The sequence below is a fragment of the Pyrus communis genome, chromosome 15, assembly GCF_963583255.1.
Source record: "Pyrus communis chromosome 15, drPyrComm1.1, whole genome shotgun sequence".
NCBI classification, from domain to species: Eukaryota; Viridiplantae; Streptophyta; class Magnoliopsida; order Rosales; family Rosaceae; genus Pyrus; species Pyrus communis.
Window position 1 is genome coordinate 20,128,445 of NC_084817.1, and position 24,337 is coordinate 20,152,781.

The window sequence follows — 24,337 nt, forward strand, 5'->3', positions numbered from 1 at the left end:
TATTATTTTTTACATTTAACCTCAAATATTTCTTTTCCATCTCTTCTAGTACAAGGTTGTACAATAATAGTTATTGTATTTAGAGAGTGCAGGAAGATAGAAGAAGCCTAACGGAACCTCTACAAAAACATTTGTATAAGAAGCAACGAGAAGGCTACTTATAGCCATTCTCTGTCTACTAGGATATAGCCTCCTTGTTGACTAGGATATACCCCTCTACTTAAGTTGCACATTTGCGGGATAAAATGACATACAATTTTGGCCTGGAGATGGGTTGACACATAGTTGTAGAGATTGTCCTGTGAAATAGACACAGACAAAGTAACCATATAACATGATACATGGCCATGTACAAATAGAAATAAACAAGAAATAATCCGTCATTATAGGATAACATTTTGGATGAAAATACTATCGTTATTAAAAAAAACCCCTTCTAGAAGAATGACACATTTTAAATCTCTCTCAATTCACTTACTTTGACTCCAAGATTTCTTCACCCTAAAGCACACAAAGATTGAAAATTAAGAAAGAGATGACATGAGAATCAAAGTTCATGTGCTAAATTGGAGCTTCAAAGGGATGGAAGCATGCTTTAAGCCTTGATCAAATTGGAACTTTGGATTTGTCACTTTCCCAAATCAGAAAAGATTGGTGTTTACTTTTTTCTCCAATTTTAAAAACAATTCGAATGTATAAGCAAAACAACAAATTAGGTCGACCACACGGCCTCTGTCATGGGCCAAGACTTGTCCTTCCTATCCTATTTTGGAATATAAATTAGTTGTCTTCCGAATTATTGGATATTTTGCTTAATTAAATACTTGTATTTATTTTCTTTGGAAGAAAAATGTATGGACCATGGAGAACATTCTCGTGTCCATCGCCATCAAGGTTTAATATCTAACACCATCTCTCTCTTGACATTATTTTGCTTATATAAAACTTAAATCTTGTTTAGATTGCTCACACAACGAGAGAATAATTTGTATTTTTTTCATCACCAGAAATTGAATCCATTGCTAATAAGGCATTTACCCCAGCTCTTACCAACCTCTTACACAATCGACAAGTTGCTAGCTTCAACTCGGTTGAATAAGAATTAATGATTACCTTACCTATGTTGTTCATTTCTTATTCATTCAGGACGCTCGGATGAAGAACCAGCAAATGTATATCATCATAGTAACATTTTATATCGAAACATGTGATACAAAGATATATGTTAGTTCCTCTCTTCTCATGTCTTTGTATTCTTAAAACATAATAACACTATAGCGGTGTCGTACTATATAAGTTGTTCCCTACGACAACCAGCGACCAGCATACCTTTTTCTTTAATTTATTTGCTTGTTTGCTGGATAGTGGGGGTTGGGGAGTTGGGGTGTGGTTCAGACGACAAAGATTTGCTGCTAAACTTGCAAGTCGGTGCACCATTTTAGAAGAGCATCCGTATCGGCATGCAGTAGTTGCACATGAAGACAACCGACAAACATATACCAGTGGCATTCCTTTGCTCACAAGCTTTTACATATGCACACCAGCTGCCATTGCTATTTGGCATGCTCACCGTGGACTCAAACTAAAGCAACACTACTGCCATCTTTGGTTTTTAATTTGGGTAAATCACACAAAACTACCTTAACTATGGGTCGAACGACACTTTCATACCTCATCTTTTAAAAATGACAATGTCATACCCAATCTTACGAATTTGGTCCAATGTCAAACCTCTGTCAGTTTTTCTGTTCATTTACCTGTTAAGTGCTGACGTGGCTAGAGAGAGGACCCACTCACTAATCCAACTAGATTAAAAATTAATTAAATATATTTTTAATAATTAAATATAAAAAAATTAAAAATAAAATTATTTTTTTATATAAAATTGTGGGATCCACCGTCTCTCTCTCCTCTCTCTCTCGCCTCTCTCTCTCTTCTCTCTCTCTTCTCTCTCTGGGCACCTGCATCCCCAAAATCCCAAAAACCATAAACCCTTCCCACCTGTTTCCCCCAACCTTCCTTCACCACCAAAATCAAAACCCACTTCCCCACCGCCGTCCTCACTTGCCAATCACCATCTTCGATGCCAAGGAGGTCGACGATGGCTTCACCCGCAACTCCTCGAGCTAGTCCCTGTTCATGTACACCCAAAAAAAAATTTAAAAAAACCAGTTCGTCTTCCCCACCCCTTTTTCCCCACCCGAGCCCACTCCCAAATCAGACACACCCCATTTCCCCACCCCCATCTCCTCACCCGAGCCCACCCCCAAATCAGAGACACTCCTTCTTTCTCTCTAATCCCTAGCCCCAAATCAAAGACACTCCCTCTCTCTCTCTCTCTCTCTCTAATCTCTGTGATTATTTGGAGAGGTAACACCATGGCTCACGGTGGCTACAGTAAGCGGCGGGTGAACCCCGCCGGACGTCGGTCCAAGTCGACCTTGGGCCCGGAGAAGAAGCCCAAGTTTGCCACCCTAAAAAACCAGATACACTATATCGAGTGCATGCCCCGTAAGGTACTCCCTCACTCTTTCTTCCCAATCTCCAGCTCCTTATCTGTTATTCCATTTCGGCCTTGCTTCAGTTGTGGTCGATTTTGGGGTTAGGGTTTGTGGGTATCAATCACCTAGTTCTTTGCTAGCCCTGCTGTGTGTATATATATAGAGAAAAGTGTGTACAATTGTGACATCCCACATCGCCCAGGGGAGTGATCCTTAAATGTATATTCCTATCCTTACCTAGCACGAGGCCTTTTGGGAGCTCACTGGCTTCGGGTTTTGTAGGAACTCCGAAGTTAAGCGAGAAGGGGGCTTGAGCAATCCCATGATGGGTGACCCACTGGGAAGTTGCTCGTGAGTTCCCAAAAACAAAACCGTGAGGGAATGGTAAGCCCAAAGCGGACAATATCGTGCTACGGTGGTGGAGCGGGCTCGGGAAGTGATCCGCCCCGGGCCGGGATGTGACAAATTGGTATCAGAGCCTAACCCTGGCCGTGGTGTGCCGACGAGGACGTCGGGCCCCTAAGGGGGGTGGATTGTGACATCCCACATCGCCCAGGGGAGCGATCCTTAAATGTATATTCCCATCCCTACCTAGCACAAGGCCTTTTGGGAGCTCACTAGCTTCGGGTTCCGTAGGAACTCCGAAGTTAAGCGAGAAGGGGGCTTGAGCAATCCCATGATGGGTGACCCACTGCGAAGTTGCTCGTGAGTTCCCAAAAACAAAACCGTGAGGGAATGGTAAGCCCAAAACAGACAATATCGTGCTACGGTGGTGGAGCGGGCTCGGGAAGTGATCCGTCCCGAGCCGGGATGTGACAACAGTACATTGAATTTCTGAGGAATTTGAAGGAATTGGAAAATGTCTGACCTAATACCACTTGAATTAGTATTCATTTCGTAAGATTAGAAATTTGTAGTAGGGAACTTTGTAGTGCGAAATGCGAAATGGATATTTACTGATGGATTGGGGATGCATGTTGCCCAGAGAGAGAGAGAGAGAGAGAGGAGAAGGAGAGGGTGGGTGGTGGAGGAAGGTTGGGGGCGGGTGGGAAAGGTTTCTGGGTTTTGGGGATGCAGGTTGCAGGGAGAGAAAAGAGAGAGGCGAGAGAGAGAGAGGAGAGATAGAGGGTGGTGGAGGTAGGTTGGGGGGACGGGTGGGGAAGGATTTGTAGAGGTGGATCCCACAATTTTATACAAAAAATAATTTTATTTTTAATTTTTTAGTATTTAATTAATTTTTAATCCAGTTGGATAAGTGAGTGGGTCCCATCTCTAGCCACGTCAGCACTTAACAGAGAAATTAACAGAAAAACTGATGGAGGTCTAACATTGGACCAAATTCGTCAGATTAGGTATGACATTGTTATTTTTAAAAGATGAGGTATGAAAGTATTGTTCGACCCATAATTGAGGTTGTTTTTTGTCATTTGCCCTTTTAATTTCCTTTTCCGTTTTTGTTTAGAATTTGTCAACAAAAGAAGCCCAATGTCAAACCCTAATTTGGTTTTTAAACAAACAATATTCAGAAAAAATGAGAAAGATCTAGGTTGTAGTTTATACACATGATTATAAACAACTAAACACAGTGAATAATGAATATGTCACTGTATAGTACTATTCATTCCAAATTCTTAAAAAATATTCAAAGAACAAGTTGTATTATAATCTACGTGTCATAATACAAATATACAATGATTTTATAATTTTAGTACAACGTGCTTTTCATTGTATATAATCTCTCTCTTAGCCTCACTTTTCGTTTTTATTAGGATTGGGTTTTCTTGACTCATGTACATTGGGACGCGCCCGGAGAGGGCGATGTTTTATTGATGGCATGGCTCCTTTCAATTGCTCTAAGCAGAGTAAGACGTAGGTCGTTTTTGGCAGCCACGGTCTGACTCTTGATGTGCAGTCGGGCTCTCCTAATATTTTAGGAATACAAGGATTCAGACAAAAAATGAAAATAAAATTCCAACTTGCTTTATATCACCATACCACACGCTGAACATCCATTGCACGACATCCTTCAGAGTCAGAAGAAGATGATGTTTTTTGGGTCAATAGAACGGTTGTTTGTACTACTAGACTGCTAGTTGATGAGGATTTGAATTCAACAGGCATCCTTTTGGACTGTTTAATTGTTTACGTTGACTGGTTGAATTGATAAGAGTCTAGTCACTTCGATCGCCAGTTGCAGCCAGAAGAAGCCGGTACATCGAAACTCGCCATTTAATTGTACTTCTTTGTCTTCTTCATAAACCCTCGACAGCGTACAAGCTTTGGCTCCAACGAGACTGTCAGTTAGATCGATCCCTGATTTTTTAACTTAAGAAAAGATTCCAACCCATTCGCAACTCCTTATGTATTGTTTCGTTTTGCAAGCGATATTGAGAGAAGGGAAACTGAACGCGTAATCAACTAAGCTGCAAGTTATTTACACTACTCTACATTGTTTTACAAGATAAAATTAAATTCGTTACTATATTCTTAAGTGGCAATCCAAATCGAACCTATTCATCTCACCCTGGATAATTCTAAACGCCAATATTTTCCTCCTACTTACAAGTTTATAAGTTTATAGAAACAAAAAAAACATCACAGCCCAAGACAATCAAAACAAAACTTCTTTAATTATGTGATTTGCCAAGATGCTCATCGTTGACTCTCGAGCCTTGCGGTCGGCTCTAGACTGCAGACTATATATTATTAATAAGCGCCCTCTCAACTTAATTCATTACAATCCCTCTCAAATAATTGATCACAATAATAGAAGGGTATGTGATGCCATCACTCTTATTTTTAACAAACACTATTATCTACATTAAGGGGGTGAGAGAGTGGGTTAAGCCTCATAGAAGGTTAGCAATAATGTGGTTTAAATTTATCTTTGGCAAGAATCAAACTTAAAAACTCTCACTCTTGTGAATATTTTTTTTTTTTTTTCAAAAAAATTTAGGGGAGGGGAGGCTACCCTATCCTAGGGCATTATAAGTTTTGCCACTTAGGACTTCGGTCTAGTGATATTCTTCTTCACTAGTAAGTGAAAGGTCTTAGGTTCGATTCTCGCAAAAAGCGAATTTGAACTGCATTATTGTTAACCTATTATGAGATTCACCGTACTCCCTCACCCCTTTAATGTAGATAATATCGTTCAATAAAAAAAATAAAGGAGTCTTAGCCCCTTCTTTAGTTTTACAGATCGCTGATCAAAAAAATTTATTGATAATAAAATTCGAATATAAACTTTAACGTAACAAAAAAAACGATATCTGGCAACTCAACAGACCCTTGTTGGCACTCTTAAAAAACATTATTGAATACATGATGATCACGATAGTGACATTGTCCCATTGTAGCAAAAATTATTTACTAGATTAAAGTTGGTCCAAGTTAGCACGTAAGAATATTTCCGTTCATTTTTTTCAAGCTAAAAGAACACAACTTAAATCAAACGTAAATATTTCAAAAGATGACTCCTCCTAGAAAGCTATCCTGTCCTATCCTACTAAGCCGCCTCCTAGTTCAAGGTCTATTGAGTTGGATGGGGATTCTCTAATCTCCCTTTTTCTCTCCCTTCTTTTCCCTGCTCTCACAGTTTTTTATTCTTCTCTCTTTACAAAGATAAATTCTTGAACGTTCAAATAGAAAGAGAGAAAAAAACAGAGAAATAATCCTTGTCCCCTTGGAAAAGAGTCGAATTTTAAAGGGTCATAAAGGTTAAAGTGGGGGGCTGCTTGATTTTTGACGTAGGTTACTTGCCTTTAGTAAAAAAGCAAAAGTAAAATTTAGAAGAGTTGCAAGCATCTAATCCATCACTGTTAAAACAAGTTAATTGCACCTGCCAAATTCCAAGTTAATTCGGTGTTATCGACACATTCATTTGTATTTTATGGAATTTTTTAATTTTTAACTGTCAGATTGAATGAATTAAAAAAGATCAATCCTTTTAAATTATGGCTTCTTTGCTTTTTCTTTAATTTTACTTGAATCATTACATAACTTTTTATAGTTTGTTAGGAATGATGGATTCCCGTATTTACCGCCTACAGTCCTAGGTACATGAGAGATTTTCTCTTACATGCATAGTTCTAGTGGCGTCAAAGTTCTCCTAGTACAATTCTTTGAAATCTTGTTGGTTATAGAAAATCTTGATCAAACCACCTTTATAAACCCCCAAGTGATTCTTTTCTCTCAATGACAAAAGGAGCCACAAGAGAAAGGTGTAAGTGAGCATGCCAGTGTTGGATGCTGCCAACATACAGAGAAAGTGAGTGCTGATATATGTTGCGAGTTTAATTAACTTCTAAACCAAACAATTGCGCCATAAGTAGATCGATGGCTCTCTCAACGTCTCAATTTGTTGAGAGTGTTGAAGATCCTTTTTATGAGCTCTCCTATGACTTACATTGGGTGAGAAGAGGAACCTTGTTTGTTTTTTGCTTTCATAGATTGGCTGTAAATTGGCACAACGAAGCTCAACTCGTATTCTCAAGAAGAAATGGAAATTATTTGGCCCTAAACAAGCCTAATTTTCATTGCTAGCCCAAACACACCTCTCCCACAATTCTTCAACTCTTCCACATCCCTCACCTGCGAAAGCAACTTACATAGAACGAGTTCACTACCACGTAGTATCCCGATTCAATAATGTAGTGTCATGTGTTGAAAAACTTACACATATCATGGTTTTTGGAAACGGGACACTACGGTAGCAGTGAACTCATTTCATATGTCTTTCTCCTCATATATTGTCCCCACTACCACTAACACAAAAGATGAAAACTAAAAACAAAACCTCTGTCAACCATGGGCTAAATTATCTACAGTGGCATGTTGAATATACAGCCATGGGTTGGGTTCACGGTAGAACTGTTCATCTGTGCAGGGAAACAAATAAGACAGTTTTTTAAGTTTTCATATATTCATCTTCTTCAGTTTACTGGATCAGACGGACGAAACAAATAAGACAGTTTTTTAAGTTTTCATATATTCATCTTCTTCAGTTTACTGGATCAGACGGACGAAATTGAGAGGGACGTAAGAGAAGTAAAAATAGGTGTACGAATAACACTACTCAACAAATATTGCTGCGACGGCCTGCTATAACACCGTCACGTGTACATTTTACGGCTATAAGTTCAACATTTCGATAAAATATCAGATGAAAACAAAAGCACTGCTGTTTATCCACCGTCGACTGTTTTTTTTTGTTGTTAAGCAGACTGGAGGTTGGTGCATATAACAGACAGATACGGCAGAAGTTCATATGAAACTTACATTGTCATCACTCCCAAATGTTCTGGGCAGAATTTTCTTGAAGACAACATACTCAGACCCGGGAAAAAATAAATCGAAAGTAACAAAAACTCTTACTGGTTGCAATTTGAGTGCATTTGTACAGTTAATAAACAGCCAATCCACAAGGAGCAATTCAACGAATGAATAGTCCAGCTCAAAAAAATTCAGTGATACAACCAAAATGTTCGTCGAGAAATGAAATCACTGAAATCCGAACCCACCGAAAAAAGAATAGAGAGAGAGAAAGGGTTTCATTAGACATCTTACAACAGCTAGAACCGTTTGCTTTCCAAATCCAATTCCTCCACCGCGAAATGGCATGACAGATGAGGCTTCCTCATATCATATCCGAGCAACGTATGAATTGGCGAGAGTAACATATCTTACCCACCTATATGGATTATAAGTCCCAGATTTCTTTGCTATCTGCAAGTACTTTACCTGCATCAGAGAAAAAACATTTAACTCAGCATATTCATAGGCAAAAATTGGAGATAAATAACAGAGCTTAGCTATCCAATCTTCAACACATAAACCAACATGTTGATGTACGGTCGACACATTCCCTATAAAATGGCCTTAGTATTTTATTATACTCTATTTAAAAGCTGAAAAAAGACCGGGGGGACAACATTGTTAAATGGCGGGGGCCAGTAATGTTAAAAGGTAGTGATAACTCTGCATCTCAGGCATACTTAGCAGGGAAAATCCATTCGCCTCACTGCGCAAGACAACAGAGGATGAAGAGCTTTGTATAGGATGAGAGCTAGGTATTAGACAAATTAATGACGACCTCTCTGAGGCACCAGGGCTGATGCCTCCCTGGCCCGGAAGAATCACTAAGGCTGTACATATCAGCCTCAAACAAGTCGTTGGGAACATTTTTATCGCACACGAACAAAGCTGACCTCTTCTATTGCACAATGCATATGCTTCATCAGAAATGACATTGTAACCTAGGGGTTTTTCAGAAAATGATCCACCTTTATAGCTCCATTCGAAAACCAATCCTCATTTGAAGATTTAGAAAAGAAACTCGTTTTAGACTATGTCAAGGACTCAAGGCCTTGCCATAGTCGAGTCGAGATTTAGTTGGGATAGGGATCCAAAATCTGGAGCCACATTCAACTCACATATTCGACCCATAATGTCCCTTTCAAGTCCAACACAAATCAGCAACAGCATGAAAAGAAAGGATTTAACATGATCCATGATGAGTATTTTAACCATAATCAACATCCATTGCATGTTTTTAACGAGGTAAGAATGAAAGTAATGACAATGGCTTACCTGAAGTCTTGAAGAATTATACATAGGTATTGTAAATGTCATGCTAACTGGACCAGATTCTTTTGTTATGTTTCCTGCATTGAGTATGTGACGCACGAATATGTATATATAATGAGATTAACATTAAATATGCATCATTTTGAAAGTAATCAAGGAGATACTAAACCCAATCAATGAAGGTCATACCATGTACTTCAGGGGAAAATGTGAGTCTGGCACGTAGCGTATGTTCAGATCCACCGACAATCTGTTGCTTGAACTTGTCAATATAGTTTATGCAATAATGGGACAAAGTTTAACACTGCTAAAATCACTACTCAAAACTCAATAACGTGAACAAATGAGATCATGGATGAGAAATTCTTGCCTTCTTTAATCCCCACTCAAGTCTCTTATTGGCATCCTTGAAGTCTGTTGTTTGTCCAACTGCTCCTGGTTCCAACTCAAAACTGGCTCTGAAATAACATATATTATTGTTTAAGCAGTGGTTAGTACATATAGACACTATAATGCAGTTTTTAGCAAGGTCCGCCAGTTTGACTCCTCATGTGAATACTATGAAGCCTTGTCTACACCTTTTTCATACACTGGAAGTTAAAGGTCCTCTTATTTATAGAATGTCCTTGTAATTACTCAAAGACAACCACCATGTTTTGCTGTATATTTTAGTTGGTTTTAATAACTGCTGCCTTTACAAGTTCACAACAACCTGCTGAAGTCTAATCAGTCTTTCTAGTTACCTCCCTTTTTGCTTATTTTTTATGTCTGCAATTATAGTGAGAGAATGATAGTCATGGGTACCCTACCCAGCAAACAACACCTCCCCTTTCCTTCTCCTCTTTCCTCTCCCTTCCAATGTACTGTGAGAAAGGGGTAAAAAAATATCCTAGCAAGACTTGTTAAAATGAAACCCAAGTGAACAAAGTTTTCTATCATATTGAGACTGACATTTGTATTTTGAACAAACTTTAGAACCAAGAACAATGACAAATTAAAAACAATGGCAAATTAAAGTACCCAGAAAATCTTATATGGAAATTGATCATCAATTAATAGACATGCAAAAACGTTGCCCTTTCACCATATCAATTGTTACAAGGATGACATGGAACAATACCTAATCTTCTCTTAGCAATCGAAAATTAAGTGAACAGTTACCTGATAGTATATTTAGGTAGCGGCATTTGTACAGCAACTGTGTTGGAAGTAATGTTTGAGGGGCACTCGGCATATATTTTCAGAATCACTTCAGCCTACAATGGCAATTCCAAACTGTAATTTTCTACCATAACTACACGATAATTTTCTACCTCAGTTACATGATCTTTAAATGATATGAATTATACAAAGTCAGCATCATAGTGTAAGGTAAATGCCTCATTCTCTTGTTCAAAATCTGATTCTTTATCTTCCTAAATAATTTTTTTTTGTTAATTTCACAACCTTAAAACATTGAATAAAATTTATGAAACAGTGATCACCTTATGAGCTCCTGCTTCTTCAATCAACGCATTAATACGAAAAGGGGGCTTGAACTCCTGAGTCATACGGTAGTTCATGACAGGAAATTCACCGTCAGGGGGCACCTAAAATTAGTACCACAGAGCAGCCATTTAATCATTTCAACAAAAGATATCACATTACTTGAGTATCAGTTAAATTGAAAAAAGAATAATCTGATCTGACTCATTTTCACTTACCAGGGTCAGAGTTTTGTCTACTTCAAAATTATCAAGACGTACAGATTCATGAAAATTGCAATCATCAAGTACCACTGCTCCTGATCCAAATGAACTCCTATAGTCTGCAAGAGAAAGCAGCATTTGAGATTGTGAAAGGACAAGATACAAGCTTGACAAAATAACTTGGCATTTAGTGAACGAATTAAAGCTATATTGAGGCATTGTAGTTGATGATTGTAGGCACTAATATCATACGGTTGAGAACATGAAAAAGAAACAGGGACTTTCTTTAGAAGAGAGGACATACTGCATGTATCTGACGGTTGTGACCTCAAAATTTTAGTTTATTAATCTAAAAACTAGATATTTTCTAGGGAACATAAAACTACAAATTTTAAAATTAGATCATCCACTTGACCATAATACCACAAACAACTCCATGACACCATAATATGAAAAGATTTATTTTCAAAAGATAGTTGTGAACTTGTAAAACATAACAATCCGGTGGCATGTCAGATAAGTACCATAGCCCGACCCTCCGCCTCTTCCTATGCCCAGATCCTCATTGAGGGCTAATCGGATTTCTGGATTTCCAGAGAGATAGCTTTTCATTTGAATGGTTCCATCAATCTCAGAAGTCAATATGTAACCCTGTATAGCAACATAAGATTACCTGATAAGAATAGACTAGCACTGCAGAGCTAATTGACTATATTACTGTTTCCACATATACTGAATAAATATAGTTAAGTTTAGGAGAAGTCAAGAATTAAGTCAAAAGAATGTGCATTGCAGTAAAGTTTATGTACTACATGCATTTTATCCATTCTAAAATTTTGAGGCTAAAGTTACAAGCGTTAGAACCTCAAAGGAGTTTTTGAGTCTAGACACAAGTGTTCAAGATGACTTACAAGAATTTTAAGCCTCATTTGGTATGAAGGATTGGAGTGGAATGGAAAAGGCAATTATTTTCAAGGTATGTTGAAAGAAGAAATAAAATTTGTGATCAACTTGGAGGTAGGAGATGGATTACTCAAGAAGAAAAGTTATCCATTGCAATTCTCCCCAAAATGATAGGATTTAGAAGGGAGAAGTTTTCTTCATACCTAATCCTTTTCTAATCCCCTCAAAATGAAGAATCATTCTCCATTGCCTTCAAAATACCTTGAATTTAGAGAGTTGTCCCTTCCAATCCAATCCATTATACCAAAGGAGGCCTTAGCATTCATTTGAAACCCTAAAACCTATATGTTCATCCACAATTCTAATCCTTCAAACAACCCTTCAGAAAGGTCGAAAAATCCTAAAATTGGCTACTGCTGGACACCTAATCTCTTCATAATCAACCCCCTATTGTGCATGATATAAAATTAATTATAAAGAACCAAATAAGCTGAATTTCAGGTGCCATAGAGACACTGTCACAGTGTCACCTCATTCATAAGAACCGCTAAACATACCACTATGATATCAAAAGAGATGGGAGTGCAACATTTCTATATCAAACCCAAGAAGTTCATGATAACAATTGGGTAAGATTGGCATCAAATTTTGCTTGTTAGAAACTGTAACTTATTATTGTGTCTGTACGATTGTTCTTATATTTTAATGCCTGTATAACAGTGAGCAAAAAGTGGTTAAATCTAATAGTAAGAAAAATATACTCACACTAGAGCTGAAAGTCACACTAATCTTCTCGATTATATCCACAAAAATTTCCTCCCTCTTCCTACCACCAGGCTCATTTGCAACAACTGATTTTGTGACAGCTGTTCCAGGCATTCTCTTTGTCCCTTGCTGCATGCATCGATTTTGGGAGTCAATAACTAAAATGCCAATAAGACCACAATAGAAATGATATTCCACCTAAATTCCATTAATTTTCTGAAATTCATAATAGATAGATAACACCTTACCATAAAAAGGCCAGTAGGGCCAATAGATGATAAACGCGCAGATTCGAGAACAATTGGCTCATTAAATATATAAGACTTCAACAATTCAGTTGATGTTGTTTGCACAAAGCCAAAATCCTGTAATGAATATACAAAATCAAGTCACAAGCAAGTTAATAATTTCCATGGATCAAATATATCACAATGTATTTTTCACATAAATGCACATATCAAGTTTATCAACATATATATAGTTTCAATATGAAACACAAACTTTTATTGGATAAAAATGAAATTTGCAACACGGACAAGGAGTTCTTCGATAAATGCCACCCATCAAAATGTATATCAAAAAGGAAAACCAGTTGAAAACAAATTTAAAAAATAAAAAAAAATAAAAAAAATAAAAAAACTATTTAAAACAGGAGTACAGTCAAAATAAATAGCATGAAAACCACTCCTTAAATTCTAAAGAAACCGAAAGCCCACAAGGAAGTTCAAACTCGAACTTCATCTCTCTAATGAACCATATCCTTTCCCTAGCACCCTTGAAAGTTCTCTTGTTCATCTCCATCCAAACAACCCAAATTATTGCCAATACAACATAACTTCCTAGCACCAAACCCTTTTCCTCCCTCCCAAAACTTTAACTTTCGAACAGTAAAGAATCACAAGAAGCAGGAATTGCCCAACTCCAGCTGGCCTTGTACATCGTTAGCACTATTTACGAATAATACGCAGCTGGACAACACACCATTGAGGAGAAAGATACATTCAGCATTACTTTTGCCGATTCAAATAATCCAGTTAATATCTGAACTTTGGTTGGAAAAAATACTAATTAAAGCTGTCCTTTAAAAGAGCTAGTCATTTAAATAACTGTAGGAATAAAACACAAAGGAGGGGGAGCAATAATCAGGGACAAGAAATAGTTACAAAATTATCAACAAGATAACATCAATTCGAGATTTACTGAAAAGGGTAACTAGCAAATCACATTTTAAATTTTCAATCAAATAGAGAAACTATCTTAGCACATTACGATGATAAGAAGCATGAATTCATATGTGCCCGGGAAAGATACAACCAAATAAGTTAAGAAATATAAGAGGAGCTTACAATGACTTCATCAAGCAACTCGTACACAAGCACAAAATTCTTCCTTATAGAATCTTCATTGAGAACCCCAACATAATCTTTGATGACACGGGCAATTCTTTGTAGAAGTTCCAAGACAAGAGATGGTGATACATTAGCTCTTGTGGTTGCGACAAACAATAGTCCAACAACCTTCACATGAAAGTAGTTGACACCATCCACGTTCTATTGATTGAGTATAGAAAAAGTCAGTATAAGATACCGTATATGCAGACTGAATCAAATGAAAATAGTTGACACTGCCAAACATTCCTCAGTAAGATAATACCTACAAAGACAGGGGGTGCTTCCTCTTGCCCATCTTCTTTCCAAAACTTCACTTTCCGGAAAAATATCTCTGCGCTTCCTTTTGGCACTTCACCGCGATCTGCATGAACAAAATCACGCATCAAGAACACCATCTTTCAGCACTAAATCCAATAATAACAGATCTCCCGAATGCTTATTCATCCTTTCTTGTAGAACAAAAAATGTGTTCACTTGCAGTTGTTTCTCTATTTCTCACCATACCCATTTCCGAAAAGGTCATAATAGTACTAACTTCTTCAAAATCGTGCTCAAATTGCTTATTCATGAACGAAAATTAATTGGGAAAAACTACGGTATGCATGTGCGATCTAGGAAACACCCACTAGAGATTAGAGCTGAATTAATAACTGTTCTTGGAGATCTCTACCAAATAACTATTTTAGAGATAATTTCAAATAGTATAAGCAACAATTGATCTAAACGAAGATTGAACTACACAACAACTGAGTTGCTGAACAATTCAGATCGGAAGTTAAAATCCTAGGGAGTGAAATTAGTAAGGAATTAGAGATTGGATCAGTAGAGAGAGAGAGGGAGAGAGAGGGAGAGAGACTGACAGTCGCGGAAGACGATATTGTCGCCACGCTGCGAGAGCAGGAAGAACTGCGAGATCATGGCTGCCTCTGCTTTCCGTCTTCTGTGTGTGTCCGAAATGCGATAGTTCCTCAAAGCTCAGCTTATGAGGTCCCCCGATTGCATTTTCTTTGTTTTATTTAGTCCCGGCTTGACTCGACTTAAATAAAGTTTTACTTTCATTCACTTTCTCTTAATTTTGTGGAGGCCTATTCGGTTTTACAGTTTTAATTAGCAAATGATTTTTTTTTTCCTTTTTGTTTTGGGTTTTAATCTGAGTAGGACAATTTTTGTTACTATGCACCTATCAGAAGTGGGTGTACCCTACTAATTTGAGGGTTCAAGGCGTGCTTTAATATCAAGAGGATACCTTGATACGGGAGGTGGATCGAGGTACGCCACACAATACGTATTTAATCCAATAAAAATATAATACACTTTCATCATCCATGTCAAAAGGATTACTACTAGAGTGTAGTACTAGTCAGTTCACAAAATGATTTTGAATAATTGTTTGCCAAAAAAAAAAAAAAAAATTGACAAATAAATTTGTAATATGTGATTTGGCTGCCTTAAACTTCACGGCTTTGCTTAGTTTTAGTTGGGATGCTTTACAATCTTCTCTATGTGAATCTTTCGCTCGTCAGCGTTTTCCTCTTGCGCCCTACAAAAAACAAGATATCTATTTACGGTCTTCAGTGTGGCATGGTTTTGAAGCGGGCTTTGCATATTCTGAATAATAATAGTTGTTGGATTATTGGTGATGGAATGTCAGTCTCTTTTTGGTTCGACAAATGGTTGGATGGCCCAATTATTGACTATTCATTATCTTCAGTCATTTCACCCACAATTCTTCCTCAGGTTTCAAATGATATTGATGCTCAAAGATGGTCTTTACCAGATTATTTTGGAGATTTATTCCCCTCTGTAGTCCAACAAATTCTTCGTTTACCTTTGCCTTAAAGGTAGAGAATGACAAATTAATCTAGGAGCCTTCATCGACTGGGAAATTTTCATTTTCTTCTGGTTATTATCTTATTCGGAAAAAACATAGCAATTGTGGTTGGGCCAAGGTTATTCGACGACATTTTATCCCACCTCGACTGTCTATTTTGGCTTGGCGGCTTTTTCATGACAAACTTCCTACAAAAGGTGCACTACAACAACATGGTATTTCTCCGGCATCCATTTGTTGTTTATGTCATAACTTTGAGGAATCTACTTTTCATCTTTTTTTTTCGGGTTTCGGATATCTAGGTAACTTTGGAGGTGGTTAGCATGTCAATTTGGTACCTCTTTACCTTTTTCAGATTCCGTGGTTGTTTTTTGGGATGCCTACGTACGTAATCCCTTTTCCTAACAGTTGCACAATCTCTGGATTTTTGTGGGTCTTTAGACATTTCAGCTATTTGGAAAGCTCAAAATAAGTTCATTTTCGAGGGTCACCCAATCTATTTTCATCATCTTTGCTTGTCTATCAATTATGGGATCGTTCATGGTGGGAAGTTTATTCCTAGTTATTCTCAGGGTTTTGATGCTCGTATCATTTCTTCTTTAGGGATCCCACCTATCTCTCGCAAGGCGCCAACTATTCTTCCTATGCTTTGGACTTCTCTTTGGTTTCCTTGGATTAAACTTAATACAAATGGTTTGTCTAAAGGAAATCCTGGTCCTGCTGCTTGTGGAGGAGTTTTTCGTGATTGCCACGATCAGTTTCTTGGTAGTTTCTGCCAACAGATTGGTCATTGCAATTCTTTTTTTTTTTTTGGTAGAATTATCAGCAATTATTATTGGTATAGAGTTTGCATATCAATGGGGTTGACATTGTCTTTGGCTGGAAAGTGACTCTTCTAGTGTTTTATTCTGCCCTCCACTCGCCTGATTTTGATCCTCCATGGTCTCTTTGTATGCAATGGTCTATTTGTTTGGACCGTATTCGGAAGGTGACTTTCTATGCCTTTCACATATATCGGGAAGGCAATATAGTTGTGGACAATTTTGCTAATATGAGCTTGTCTTCTCCAACTTTGGTATGGCATGAATCTCCTCCAATGATGGTTCGTGCTACTTTGTTTTCAGACAATGTTGGCTTGCCTGGCTTCCCCTTCTCAAATTAATGTGTATCTCGACATACATATTTGTCTCACTTTCTTGTTAACCTCGTGATGTTGCTTTTCTATTTTGCAGATTTAGACCTTTAGGTTCGGCTTTAGAGGGGCTATGTTTCATGTCCCCCCTCTTTTCCTTGTATCTTTGTTGTTTTTGTTTCTAGAAGGATAAGGTTTATATGTCCCCCTTCTTTGTGAGGCTAAGTCCACCTCTTCCCTTTTAGTGTGGACAATATCATTTTGTCAAAAGAAAAAAAAAATTAAGAAAAAACAATAAATTTGTTCTTGGTAATGATGTTTTTGTATTGAAAATAAAATAAATTAGACAGATAAAAGAAAAACAAAAGGGCAGTTGATGGAGAAAATAAGACAGTACTATTCTCATCAGATAGCCTATTTATAGGCTTAGTGTTTTTCCAATAAAAAACTACAATATTAAGCTATTACATAATGCCTCCAAGTGAATAACCACACAATTAATAGTAGTTGTCTCGATAAAATCTTGCTTGAAAAACTTAAGGACAAAAAATGAAATAAGATAACTTCGGGGGACAATGTGGAATATGAATAAATTTTTCTTGTTGCTTGTGTACGCCTTCAAAGTTGAAGCCCACCTAGCCTATAGCATTTACAATGTGGAGAATGAACATTCTTTCAATGGAAGAACCAAGAAATTCAGCGCCAAAGTGCTTCGTCTTTGATCAAGTATCTGCCTCCTACAAAGCTGCTGCTGCCATTTATATCAAGGCTCCATTTCTCAAATGTACAACTCGAAAAATCGTAATATCCTCCATGTAGACAGATCAACTCTTTCTTTGCTTTGTTTTCTATCCACGGGTACGTCCGAAGATTCAACAATGAACGATTGATCGATTCCTGCACTAGAACGAAAACTTATTATACCTCAAGAATGATAACATTTTGGAGGCTTGATCTGCATTCTTTTATCATTGTTACGTTTAACAATTCGTAATCAGTCACTTCCATTCGTTTGCACAAGACAATAAGTATCTGTTTTATCATATCACCATGAGTTAAGAACAATCTGTTTTCGATCATTTCGGAGATATTTTAGAAATTAATCACAAACAAACAAGCTTAAGAAGAGTAGGACGAGGAAAATTGAGTATAACCTTCTCACAGTGCCTGCACTGTTGTTCAAAGCTGAGGTGCTGTGCAATAGATTTTGTTCTTAGTTTGGCGATTTTCGCGTTGTTAACCCAACTTTGAGTAAAGCTACTGAAAGCAAAATCACACAAAGAATATTTAGAGGGAATTCATGAACTGAATGAAAACAAAAGATAGAAATGAATTGTTAACGAGCCTCGAATCACCGTCATCTTGCATTCTCAATAGGGTCTGAATTCCTGCACAGCTACTGTGGCCAATGACTAATATGTTCTCAACCTGAAGTCAGCCACAAACAATTTTCTTCTCAAGGAAAGTAAACAGAAAAGTACTCGTGTGAGAAGATGCAAGAAGTGGAATGGGGGTCACTAATTTTTAACCTTTGTTTCGCTCCCAAACCTATTTGCAAATGTATCGGTAATTTGGTATAGAAACGAACAATTTTTGGCCTTTCCTTTTACAAGATAAGATAATGTGTTGAGACAAAATTAAGAAGAATTTCAGTTTTTGGAAAGAACATCTTGGATTGACGAATCTCCGTTCATACGACATTTGTAATAAACCATGGTCAAGATATAAATACACATAGATGGAGGGACTAGAGAGAGCAAGACGACCTACTTGAAGAGTATTTACTGCGAACTCAAGGGCGGCATTAGTTTCTGATGTTCCATACTGCAAAAGAGACCAAGGTTGATCCGAAGAATTCGATTTTGTATGTGTTTAGATTCGAGATAATACATAAGGACAGACGAAAGATGAGCCAAATACCTCAAATGGGGGGACAAGGTTTGCTACATTTCTAACCATGAAAGCTTCCCCTGGTTGAAACCCTAGGATATTAGACGGACAAACCCTAGAGTCTGCACAAGCAATCACCATGAACTGTTTTCGAACAATTTTAAGTTTATATATGGATATATCCCAATTCCTTTGTAAATAATCAAACAAAAGCAGAATGTATATAATTAAACAAGATTAAGAGAAAATATAATTACCTTGGGTGCTTGTACTTGAGCTAGGGTTTGGAAATGCTCTGACTCTTTCCTGTTCAATATTATATTTACCTTACAGTTACAGACCACCACCAATGTGTATGTGCAAGTAACTTCTGTAAACACTTTTAACTGCTACTTACAAAAATTTGTGCCTTTTAAAACTCAGAAACCTCTCTTTCATCGCTACAAACGAGTCCATCCCGTCCTTAGCTTTCGATACATTTTCTACTTTAAATTTTGTAAATTCACCAGCGAGATCCTCGGAATCATTTGATGCCTCCGGCCTCAGAACCAGGTTGTTTCTACAAATGGAAAAAGCTCATCGTATATAGCACTTATAGTGGGAAGCTCTTAGTGGCACAATTTTAGGTCTAAAACATATAAAATTACAGTACAAAGTTTGGACTGCAAGTCAAGGGGATCAGATGATCAATGTTCATTAATCTTTTTATGCTTACTTGATCGAAGGCGGAAATTGGACGGGGATGCCTTCAACTTGTGCAGAATTTGTCTAAGAAATTTTCATAAATGCAAGTAACAAAATCTGGTACGATCAGTAAGGAATACATTTTTGAGAAAAGGATGAATGCATGATTCATGAGAGGCTGAAAGTAGGACCTTGTTTGGAACAGATGATTTTCTGGGAATTTGAGCCAGAGAGGAATTGGTTAAACCAGAAACGAGTGAGCAGCAGCCAAACGAGTCTCTACAAACCAGTGTTGGAATCATCCAACGAGCTAATTTTGAGGCTGTATTAATTGAGAGAAAAGAATTATTTGCAGCCAAACAGAGACTAATGAAATAAACAGGTGAAGCCGGTTGAGATGATGAAACTTACGGATTGGCCACACCATCTCTCTTCCCGCCTTCAGCATTTGTTGGAAGCTCCAAAAGATGAGTTTGGCAAACAAGTATTTCAAGAAACGATTTATTTGATAAATAAATAAACGTGAATACAATAAAGAAAAAGGCATTAATCTTATCCAATGCCACCTGTCAGCGATTCAGTAGTAGTCATCCACAGTGGGAATAATGGTGCCTACTTGGAAAGAGAACATGAAAATTACAAACGATTTTTTCTTGACATGTACAAGTATGTACTCTCTCTCTCTCTCTCTCTCTCTCTCTCTCTCTCTCTCTCTCTCGTAGAGCTGGCAAATTGATCCCAACCCGTTAATTCAACCGCATTTACTGGTAAAAAAGTCAATATTTGGAGGAATATTTAACGGATCATGTTGATAACGATTGAAGCCGTTAACAAACTCGTTAGCTCACGGTTGGTTTTAAGTTAAACAGCAAAGAACGTTAGCAACTCGTTAGTTAAAGGTTGATATTGAGTTTAAATTAAGGATATATATTATAATATTTTCTTATTAGGAATAAAATCTGATTTTCTATTCTACGTATATATTACAAACATATGTAATTACATACAATTTTATTTTGTCTCATCCATTAAAAAATCACCTCTAAACGGAACAATCAAATTCTGAGTTGTTCCATCTAGTCCTATCACTTGGGAAAAGCCTTTTTCTTTGGCCTTAATTAGCCTTTAGTTTTCTCAATGCATCCAGAAATACTGTCAATTTTTTTAAGTATTCTTTTCGATGTTCCTGAAAAAAGTCTATTGTGTTTGGATTCCACTTAACAATATGGTTAATACTCTAAAAGTGGGATATATCAACGACATCGTTCATTTCATTATAACACGTGAAATAATACATCACGTGACTTGTGTTCTCAGTAGTTATAAAAGTTTATCGTAAAGGTCGAGAATAGAGAGAGAAGCAATACACCCTGTGCTTAAATTTCACTAACTGGTTTCAGACTTGGTATGCACAAAAAAGAAACTTAAACACAATTCAGTAGATTTTGCAACCACCCTCCAAAAACAAAATGAGAGCAAAAAACCAACTAGCCAAGACCATTTAGGCTTACTTTGTCAGGTGGCCTTACAACATAAGTCTATGCATCTACAGTGCAATTCTTACACCAAAAGCCAGCAGCTTGCATCGAGCAGCCCTAAACGGGAAAAACAGGTTGAGTCCGAATGGTTCATGTGCCGGATTTGAAGTCTCTTAAGGGTACAACGTTATCATACAGCTGCAAAGGACCAAAAAAATCTTACCATTTTTAACAGATGATCGACACCATGACAAACAAAATTGTAATACCTTAAGTAAGAGACTCAAATCAGTCCATTGTTGTGGAATGAAGATCCCGAAGGCGCAATCAGGCCAAGCTGTTGCATCACTCTCAATCTCCGGGCACTCACTTCTTTGGATACCACTTCTGCCCCACTTTGCTTGGAAGCTTTTCCATTTGCATTTCCAACCCTTAGTGCAAGTTGAGTCTTCTGCTCCACCTTACTTTGTGGTATAACGACATTCCGCTTTCTTGGAGAAACCCTTACCTAACAGAAGATTTACATGGATAATGCCAAAGAGTATGAAACTGCAACCCATGAAGATAAATATGTAACGACAGACCAGCTAAAGAAACTCACAGAAAATTCCGTTCTCTGAGCAACAGCATTCTGCAACCAAGTACCCGTACGTGATATCAAGGAAATAGAATTTTACAAAATAAGGACCGTTGAGAATCAGAAGAACTTACCAAGTTTGAAGAATCTGTTTGTGGATTTTCCCTTGCGTGATTATGACTGGACTTACGCCTAGAAAGATCAACTGCTACATTTTCTGCCCGACAATATAAACATTTTGACCAGTATGAGAGTCTCAGTTTCTAAGAAACAACAGAAACCTTTCCATTTAGGCCATTCTGAACATAATGATTTCATCAACATAAGATAGTAAATTGTGACAATGACCTTGATAGATAAAGACTTCAGCTCAGTTGTGACCTCTACTCACAGACAAACAGGGGTATATTGGTGGACATGGAAAGCCACAAGAACGAAACACCAAAAAGAGTATCACACTTTCATAACAATTTAGGTTCTAACATAAATTCCGCACCCAGGAGAGGAAGATCGCTTATTCTGATGAGTTCTCGCTAATTTCTTAAATTACCATGAATTTAATAACTTTTATAAGGTTTGCATCGGTACCTAAAGCATTATTGGTTATATTAGGGTTTCTAAAACCTTACAAAATGTTCACACTTAGAGTGGATTCCCATTGTTTTTAGAAATATCAAAATGTTTAGAGTAGGCTGGCGTTACTCCTAGAATCTTCTCAGCCCATTTCACAAACTCATTCCCTTACATGGGCACAAACAAGTCTCCCATGAGCAAAGGCGCATACTGATGTTCTCTTGAAAGGCAAGTTGAGTCACTCTAATAATTCTCGAGTGAGGGATCATCTAGTATTTCCATAGTGAACGATGGCTCAATCGGTCAACCAATGCTTCCACATATACCACGTATTTCCCCTTTTAGTTCAATTCCTCAATCCTCTCATTTACTTCTCAACCTTAAATTCATAATGAATAGTGCTTTAAAATAAGTTGTTACAGCACAAAAAACCTTTCCCATTCTAATTTGTTCGTCGAGATGATTTCTATTACACCATTCAGCTGTAAATTCTGAAACTAAATCCTCTCAAGTTGGATAACAATAATTTATGTTGAACTGATAAATGTTATACAATACATTTTTACAGGGATTTTGAGTTGGCTAACCTTTAGACTTGGATCCTTGCTTCTTTGATATGTCGGATTTTGGGCTAGAAACCTACAGCCATATTAGATGACGTACGAGAAACCATCAACTTCAACCACAAGATTTCCTGCCTAAAAGGAGCAATTAGCAAAGAAAGAATAGTTACCTGCTCCAGAGCTTTTAGGAGTATTTCCCTATAACAACCGTTGTTCTGCTTGAGTATCTGAAAGTTCAGCAATTCAGTCAATATGATCAGGTATGGGGCATGTCTACTATAATCCGGTGGAAATTAGTATTCAAATTTCGAATGCTTAGGCAGAATTCAAGGAGATTCAACAGTGCATTCAAAACATACCATGTCGAAATCAGAATGACATTTTACCGGGTCCACATACAAGCTGCAAGAAAATATGCTCAGAAGTTCTATACAATCACAAGACAAATGAGGACAAAACACCTGATCGTGGAAGACTTACTACTTGTAGCTTCCATAGAGCCGAACAAGAACCTTCTCTGCCGATCTTTTACTTGGCTTGTTCTTGTTACTCACGTTGTTATCATCAACAACCTATGAATTAAACAAGAAGATAACGAAATGGATCCTTTGGCACACCTAAGTAATATCAAATAGAATCTGTGCAATTAAAAATCTCGATTATTGAATGTTACAAAACAATCAGAAAATACAGCATTTCAAATACCTGTGCTGGCCACCATGAGCCTCCACTGATCTTTACCCATATGAGATCAGCCAACTTGACCTCCCCTTCCAATTGATTAGCAGCAACAACCTCTCCATCTTCCAGTTTATTATGTTTCCCAGTCGAAGGATGATCGCATTCCATTATCTGCATTTGCAGTTGGAAATACCACAGAAAAGGAAAACATAAGTATTTCTTGGGCTGTAAACCTCTACAGATAAAATTGCCGCAATCGAATCAAACATCTCCGTTTCAAACGATTATACACAAACTATTGTCTCATTCTCTGTCTGATTAGAAGTTTAACATAATCAAGCTTTAGCCTTTTCTATGTTGCTCGTCTACTTTGGAGTTTTATGCCTACACTTTTGAACAAAATTTAACAGACAGTCAGGTAGACAGTATACAGAAACATTTTTCTATGTGCTTTACAAATTTACTATTACCAACTAAGTAGGTATACAGAATTACTATTATGTCAGGTCCAGCAGAACGATATTGTAGAGGTGACCGACCTTAAAATGTTGGGCAACGGATTGGTGGTTGTAAATCTGAATCAACACCGAGATTGTCACTAACTTAGTCACCTAAACCAATGGTGTATGAGAAAGCCTAATGAACCTATGGGGTGTGGGGTTTAAACTCAAAAAGCTTTGATGCTTTTAGACTATCAGTAGTGGATCACCCATGTTGTATATTGTACATTGTTTGTCTTCTATCCAACGGGAATAATCCCCGTTCTCACCTGTCCCACCTAATCCCAACAAGAAAACCACTGCAAGGAACATGTAAGGCATGGCGAGAAGGGGAACTGTGGCAGTCCCAAGGTGGATCAAGTAGCATGACAGTGAAATGTTTACGCAGCACAGACTACGCCACAAGACAGAAGACTCTTGCATTGTAGAATCGCCATGCTGTTCACATAATAACTATAAACAACGAGTCTGTGACAATCGATATCGTGAAAAGTTCCTCATATGCTTCCCAAGATCCTAACATTTTAAACACTAGGTTGGACTTTGCTTTGATCACAATCATACACAATAATATAATGCTAACCAAATGAGGTCT

General features: G+C 37.5%; 3 protein-coding genes across 3 annotated transcripts; all 3 read right to left on the reverse strand.

The window, feature by feature from the left end:
• Positions 1-7,846: 7,846 nt before the first annotated feature.
• On the reverse strand, positions 7,847-14,835 carry LOC137717523 (AP-4 complex subunit mu-like). The gene is made up of 13 exons (XM_068456913.1): positions 14,694-14,835; positions 14,100-14,194; positions 13,789-13,992; positions 12,691-12,807; positions 12,443-12,571; positions 11,299-11,425; positions 10,790-10,893; positions 10,571-10,675; positions 10,248-10,342; positions 9,457-9,544; positions 9,276-9,336; positions 9,090-9,163; positions 7,847-8,240 (listed from the first exon to the last, which is right to left on the reverse strand). The coding sequence occupies exons 1-13, from the start codon at positions 14,749-14,751 to the stop codon at positions 8,142-8,144; spliced, it is 1,356 nt and encodes a 451-aa protein (XP_068313014.1). The 5' UTR covers positions 14,752-14,835; the 3' UTR covers positions 7,847-8,141.
• A 2,537-nt stretch (positions 14,836-17,372) lies between these two features.
• On the reverse strand, positions 17,373-19,858 carry LOC137717792 (beta carbonic anhydrase 5, chloroplastic-like). The gene is made up of 10 exons (XM_068457280.1): positions 19,782-19,858; positions 19,562-19,692; positions 19,402-19,454; positions 19,084-19,245; positions 18,944-18,992; positions 18,717-18,830; positions 18,567-18,620; positions 18,142-18,224; positions 17,951-18,056; positions 17,373-17,693 (listed from the first exon to the last, which is right to left on the reverse strand). Exons 1-10 carry the CDS (start codon positions 19,816-19,818, stop codon positions 17,493-17,495), a joined length of 990 nt encoding a protein of 329 aa, XP_068313381.1. The 5' UTR covers positions 19,819-19,858; the 3' UTR covers positions 17,373-17,492.
• An 859-nt stretch (positions 19,859-20,717) lies between these two features.
• On the reverse strand, positions 20,718-23,410 carry LOC137717157 (uncharacterized). The gene is made up of 8 exons (XM_068456459.1): positions 23,267-23,410; positions 23,042-23,133; positions 22,732-22,837; positions 22,586-22,637; positions 21,560-21,642; positions 21,450-21,479; positions 21,118-21,356; positions 20,718-21,046 (listed from the first exon to the last, which is right to left on the reverse strand). Exons 1-7 carry the CDS (start codon positions 23,408-23,410, stop codon positions 21,132-21,134), a joined length of 732 nt encoding a protein of 243 aa, XP_068312560.1. The 3' UTR covers positions 20,718-21,046; positions 21,118-21,131.
• Positions 23,411-24,337: the final 927 nt, after the last annotated feature.

Bases quoted from the DNA above. Each gene is read 5' to 3' on its own strand.
- LOC137717792 (XM_068457280.1), bottom strand. From the start codon at position 19,818: ATGCTGAAGGCGGGAAGAGAGATGGTGTGGCCAATCC. The intron at 19,455-19,561 runs GTCCTACTTTCA...AAAATTTCTTAG, and splicing joins AATCATCTGTTCCAAACAAG to ACAAATTCTGCACAAGTTGA. The intron at 18,225-18,566 runs GTAGGTCGTCTT...GGCTGACTTCAG, and splicing joins TCGCAGTAAATACTCTTCAA to GTTGAGAACATATTAGTCAT.
- LOC137717523 (XM_068456913.1), bottom strand. From the start codon at position 14,751: ATGATCTCGCAGTTCTTCCTGCTCTCGCAGCGTGGCGACAATATCGTC. The intron at 13,993-14,099 runs GTAGGTATTATC...CTCAATCAATAG, and splicing joins AGGAAGCACCCCCTGTCTTT to AACGTGGATGGTGTCAACTA. The intron at 9,337-9,456 runs GCAAGAATTTCT...TTCAAGCAACAG, and splicing joins TTGAGTGGGGATTAAAGAAG to ATTGTCGGTGGATCTGAACA.
- LOC137717157 (XM_068456459.1), bottom strand. From the start codon at position 23,410: ATGGAATGCGATCATCCTTCGACTGGGAAACATAATAAACTGGAAGAT. The intron at 22,638-22,731 runs GTAACTATTCTT...ATATGGCTGTAG, and splicing joins TCCTAAAAGCTCTGGAGCAG to GTTTCTAGCCCAAAATCCGA. The intron at 21,480-21,559 runs GTAAGTTCTTCT...ACTTGGTTGCAG, and splicing joins AAACAGATTCTTCAAACTTG to AATGCTGTTGCTCAGAGAAC.